The sequence below is a fragment of the Ictalurus punctatus genome, chromosome 17 (genome assembly GCF_001660625.3).
Source record: "Ictalurus punctatus breed USDA103 chromosome 17, Coco_2.0, whole genome shotgun sequence".
NCBI classification, from domain to species: Eukaryota; Metazoa; Chordata; class Actinopteri; order Siluriformes; family Ictaluridae; genus Ictalurus; species Ictalurus punctatus.
The window spans coordinates 22,366,313-22,372,312 of NC_030432.2; the positions used below are offsets into that span (position 1 = coordinate 22,366,313).

The window sequence follows — 6,000 nt, forward strand, 5'->3', positions numbered from 1 at the left end:
TGTGTGTGTGTGTGTGTGTGTGTTGAATATATTATTTTAAATAATTTGATCCAAATATGTGATGTTCATAGCACACCACCAGGTGGCACCTTCTTCAACAATGCTGCTGATGTCATGTATATCACCCATTCTTCTGCATGTCACAAATTTTTAGGGTTCAAAATCTGATCGCATTTTGTCCTTGTGTTTGGTAACAATTTCCGTACATTTCCAGTCATTGTATTAGTATATAGTATTACCTTGTTGTTGTTGTTGTTGTTGTTGTTGTTGTTGTTATGGAAGCACAGTCTTGCTAAACTTGCCCACCAGCAGGACCCTGAACTCCAGTTTCTAGTCTAATTCCTGTTTTGTAGAACTCACTCACTGGCTTATTTATTTCTGCCTCCAAATGAAAATGTGTGCTGGTTCATGGCCTACATGCTAGCATAGACTTTGGGAAAACCTGCATCTTGGTCTGGTGGAGAAGTGAGAGATAAGCGTTGTCACCCTCAGGCACAAGACAACAGCCCATTGTCTGAATACACATTCCAGCCATGAGAGGAATGTGAGCCATCTTAGATAGGGATCAGCATGAAATGTTTGTAGGAGACCATTTTAAGTGCTTGTGTCCTATACCATATGTCTGATACCTTTAAGGTACTGATTCTGGCTCCCTTACTCAACCTTTATAGTAGAAATTTCTTTTATACATTAGAATTTAAGACATCCAGAGTTGTGAAATTTTATTGCTGCGTGCTTGATAACCGTTTGTGTATCAAGAACTTATCATGGTGAAGAGCTACTTCTGTGCATCTCAAGGCTATATATTGGGTGGGAACTTAACTCTTCCACTCTTCCACACTTGGTGAATAGATCTGAAGGGAGAGATCAGAAGTGTTCCCGGGCCAGATTGCGGTTACCAGGACAACCCCTGGAACCAGGCCTGGTGAGGTGTCCGCAGGCGAGCAACTGGTGATCAGGCCACCCACATAATCTGGTCAGGCTCAGCTCAAAAATGGTGACATGGAGCCATCTTGAGGCCTTGAAAGATGAAGGGTAGGAGTCAGGTACAATGGCAGACAGGAGGCAGGTATGTAATGGACAGCCTTAAAATAGGCTAGACCCTTGGAATCGCAACTGAAAATGTGGAATTGGAATTTTTAATTCTTCCTTACAATTTTTACTAGCACCCGATATCTCTGAGAACAATCGATAGTCTCCAAACAGGAAGTAGTTTAGATAGATGTGATATCACAATGACACAAATGATGTCTGCATAGTGGGATCCCACGAGGGATTGAAACATATTTATTTATGTTTGGCACAGATACTATATTTGATGACATATCATCATATGTGGGTTTTGTTTTTTTTTCATATTTGCTGATATAATTTGGATTTATGTGCATGAGAATGTATGTGAAAGACTTATTATAAGCCATGATGCATAAAGACAATTATTTTACTTATCGTTTATTTAAAAAAAAAAAAAAATAGCACAACACAGCGTTTGTACAGTAAACATGATTTGGAAAATAATACAACAATTGACCTCATCTGTCATGCTTACAAAGGACATCAGTGCAGAAGACAAGGCAGTGAAATCGAATGACTGGTTTGGATTGTAGTGGAGTGTGTGACAGACATGAGCTTTCGAAGAACATTTGTGTAAAAATCTTTTTTTTTTTTTCTTTAAACATTAAAGATAAGTCAAAGAACCCACACAGTTGTCACATAAACTGAGGAGATTAGAAGAAGAAAAAAAACCTTCAGTCACAGTTATAAATACCACAATCACACAGGCTGACATGAATGCTAACATACTTAATATAAGTATAGCGTCTACCCTGATGGATGATTTAATAATTAAATACGGCGCATGGCCCAGTTGATGTCAAACCTGTGGATAAACTGATTATCTAATCTCTCAAGTGGAATTCTTTTGCCATTTTTTGAGTTATCGTATAGGTTTGGTTCCGTTCTGAAGTGTACTTGGGGAAAAAAATTTGGAATTACAAACAACCTGCAGGATTGTGTTCATGAGGTAACCGTCATACTATAAAAAAAAAAAAAAAAGAAGAAGAAAAATAATAATAAAAAACAACATGTTATACAAATAATCGATTGAAAAACAAAAAAGCTACACTTATCAGCAAATTCAAACTACAATTCATCTCTCATTTTGTCACCCTTTGGTCTAACCAGTCTACCGATGTAGAGGATGGAGTTGGTCTGGTTGTCCTTGACCAGGAAGATAAATGGATGGTCAGCATAGAACAGCTTGGGGTTCCTGAGCTTTTCTGTGCCAAAGATGCTGGTGTCAAATGGGTTACCCTCTGTGTCCCATTCCCAAGCAGATGCATGGAACACGTTAGAAAGGTAGAGATCTTTCTTGCCAGAGATGTTGGACAGATCAGCCTTGGACTTGTCCACCGCCTCTGTGAGACCAATTTCTCCCAGGTGTTTCTTTGGAGAAGAAAAAAAAAAAGCAAGAGAAATTACAATGAATATTATGTACAGTAATGACTTTACCTTCATCCATTTATTTCCTGTAAGCACTTTATGGTGGTCAGGGTTGCGGTGGATCTGGAGCCTGTCCCAGGAACATTCAGCATAAAGGACAGGAATACACCCTGAATATGGAACACCAGTTCATTGCAAGTCACCATTCAAACACTCATTTAGACCTACCAGCTGGGAGTAACCCAGAGAACTCCACAGAGACGGTAACCCGAGCACACGTTTGAACCAGGGACCCCAAAGCCATGAGGTGTTAATGCTACCCATTGCACCGCCATGCCAGTCAATAACTTCCCATGTATATCTAATTAGATTAAAATGCTCAGGACATGCCTACCTGGAGATCATGGCTAACTTCCATGCTGACTTTAGGCAGAGAAACAGCCACTGCAGTTTCCTGTAACTTGCTCGTCCAGGTGTTCAGCTGATCCTTTGTCAGAAGCTTCTCCAGCCTCTCCAGGGGCTCCACGTGGTAGGGCATGATGAAAATCACACTGGATTTCTTGTGGGCCAAAGGCATGTTGAGCACAAACAGCTTGTTGTCTTTGTCCTCATAGAAACCATAAAGACCTGTGAGGATGCAAATGTTAGTGTCAGTTAATTTCTTGTAGACATGAAGGTGACCTTTCAAGATTCCTTATTCCTCATCTAAAGGACTGCAATATTGCATTCGGTTTAAATAGTTGTTGATCTCACCTGTCCGATGCATCATTTGGACAGATACGGTGAAGGAACGGGACACAAGGAACCCACGGTTGTCAACCATCTTATGGTGGAACTTCTCATCCCAGTGAGCTGTGGAAGCACAAATGAATTTAGAAACTGGAGCAGTGTATTGTATTTTATCATATAAGGCATGCCCGAGCTTTACGTGTCCACTTACGTTTGAAGAACATGGCGTTGATGATCATGGCACCGTCTGTATTCTTCACATCCTTGGTGACTTCTGGCAGCTTGCCGTCGGTGGATTTGGCAGCCCACTCATTGATAGAGTTGATTGCGCTTCTCTTGTCACGGAAGTTGATCTTTGAGTGATCGTACTTGTAGTGCTTCTTGCTGCTCTTCACGAAGTCATCAGCGAAGCTGACGGAACTGGGGCCATACAGCTTGTTGCTGATCTTCCAGGTGACGTTGCGGGCCACGGGGTCACTGACCTCGCTCAGAAGCTCAGAAAGTCCCGTATGCAGATGCTCATCTTTCAGTGCATCAGCCTTTAGGACACTCTTGACTTGTGAGGCAGTGGAGGACTTTCCTCCAAGGGCAACCAAGCCCAGAGAGGATGCGACCACCACAGGGGAGATCAGGATGTTGTCCAAGTCCTTCTCTTTGGCCAAGGTATGGTACAGGTTGAAAGCGAGGTGGCTGCTAGTGTCGGCCAGGGATGTCGCATGGCTGCTGAGTTGCTTTACCTCAGCTGAAGAGGCCATGGCCAAAAGGCACAGAGTAACGAGGTTGGTCACCCACATTCTTGCTTTGTGTTTGGACAGGTTTGAGAAGCTGGGGGAATAGAAAGTACAAAAGAGTATTAGTACCTGATATTTGTAGTGAAAAATATATATTTATAATAATTATTTTGAGTACGTGTGTGTGTTATTTGCCTGTATTTCTGTTCTGTCTCAGTTCGTTATAAGCTCCATCTCTATTTGTGTTTTTTTACAAGAACATTTTGCTCTAAAATTGGGTTGCCTTTGTAACTAGGGCGTCTGTGTTACATAAGGGAGCAGCAACAGTCCAAACAGGAATGCAAATGCAAGTCTTTTGGTATTTAACAGGTCACCTTTTCGGGTCAGGAAACTGTGTCAAATCATTCTAGCAGACTTAGGAATGCTAATTTCTTTTGAAGTCTTCAGTAGTTTGACCCAGCATGCTGCATTAAAAGAAACACAAGCACTGCCTGAGGCTGAAGACAGCCTTTTTTTTTCTTTTTTTTTCTTTTCTTTCATTTCCACAGCTCTTAATGTTTTTGTATGTTGCTTTTTTTTCTTTCTTTCATCAACTGGAATACCTTGAAAGGTTTTCATAGTGTTGTCAAAGTTTTCGATTTTCATTCTGAAAGACAAGAGGTGCATTTTGGTAATCTACAGAACAAAAAGGTGCACAGATATTGTTGATTCAGCAGAACAGGCTAAATCAAAAAGATATCAGTTATTTGTGATGGTTTTTTTTCTTTTTTTCTTTTTTTTTTCTTCGAGTAGTTCTGAAAACTTTTTCTCCATGCAAACTTATAATGCCAACTTGGCACTCCATGCACACACAGAAAAGGACACGTAGACCTCTCCTATTGGCTAGAGAGTCTCAGGGGGGGAAAAAAAATCTTCTGACCAATCAGAGATGCCATAGTGGAACAGTAATAGGATTCCAGAGGAAGTGCTGTGATTTTAGAGGCAACACAGAACCACTCCCTATTGGTGTCCTTAAATCTGACTGATATCTTAACACAAATCATACAGCTTTAGAGTTTTAACACAGATTAGTATTTTAAAATAATAATAATAATAATAATAAATAAATATGCAAAATGTTTTAAAATCACGGGACAAATTTTATAATGAATTTATTGCAAAGTTGTCCAGTCTGATTTTTATCCTTTCTAGTCATTTTATCCTTAAAACAAGTTCTCTCTGTTTTCAGGATTCACAAGGATTCAAATGTTCCAATTTATTACCCCTTTTATAAGCACTTTTTTTTCTCTCACCTATTAAGAGAAACAAAATGTTTCCTGTCCCACTTAGCATCGAAAAAAAAAAAGAAGAAAAAAAAAACCTCAGCATAATCAAAATGTTCAGTAAAAGCAATTAAAAGTTTGCTTCTGCAACTCTTTTATCTGCTATGCATTATTCACAGGTTTAGTGTTACTGGAGAAAAATCCCCAAACTCTGATCTTGAATGCATAAGCATTTAAAGCAAGCAAAAGCAAAGCCTTTTTTTTTTTTTTTTTGTAAATTCAGCACAAACATATAGTACAGATTCTAAAGTCTTACCTTGTAAAGCTGCTCTGATGCTCTGATCTTCTTATCTCGTGCTGACGTGCTGCAAACTAACGGTTTCAAGAGGTCTATATACTGCTGGGAAGAAAGTTCTGGAAGTTTGTGTAGGAATATTCAAATGAGGATGTCTGGATTTTCTCTGGGAAGCTGAGACAGAGACCTCCCACTGGATCGAGTGACCAGAGGTTCGGAAGTGAGCTCGCCTCTGCGAGGTCCTAAAGCCTTTCCCAAATGTCTAGGCTTTCTGTAGAATTTGAAGGATTTAGATCTGAATTAGCAAGACGATAGAATATACGGTATCTCAAAATATCGAATGCACCATGACATATTGAGTACTGTACTGAACTGAAGTGGCAGTTTGAGTGTTTTTTTGGGGGGACATAGCACCAATAGGGTCACTAAAGTCATGCTGGGAAAAATATTGTGGTGAAAATATCATCTGCATATTCTTGAGAATATTTGGGTTTCTTATGTAATTCTGGAGGCCTGTTACCGCATGCTCGGGCTCGCAACC

General features: G+C 40.0%; 1 protein-coding gene across 2 annotated transcripts; it reads right to left on the reverse strand.

Moving 5' to 3' along the window:
• Positions 1-1,436: 1,436 nt before the first annotated feature.
• On the reverse strand, positions 1,437-5,639 carry serpinh1b (serpin peptidase inhibitor, clade H (heat shock protein 47), member 1b). Of its 2 annotated transcripts, XM_017491489.3 has the most exons (6): positions 5,481-5,601; positions 4,505-4,548; positions 3,383-3,996; positions 3,196-3,294; positions 2,837-3,069; positions 1,437-2,445 (listed from the first exon to the last, which is right to left on the reverse strand). In XM_017491489.3, the coding sequence occupies exons 3-6, from the start codon at positions 3,963-3,965 to the stop codon at positions 2,143-2,145; spliced, it is 1,218 nt and encodes a 405-aa protein (XP_017346978.1). In that variant the 5' UTR covers positions 3,966-3,996; positions 4,505-4,548; positions 5,481-5,601; the 3' UTR covers positions 1,437-2,142. The 2 variants fall into 2 exon arrangements, with proteins under 2 accessions (XP_017346978.1, XP_017346977.1); XM_017491488.3 differs by lacking the exon at positions 4,505-4,548 and having other exon boundaries at positions 5,481-5,639.
• Positions 5,640-6,000: the final 361 nt, after the last annotated feature.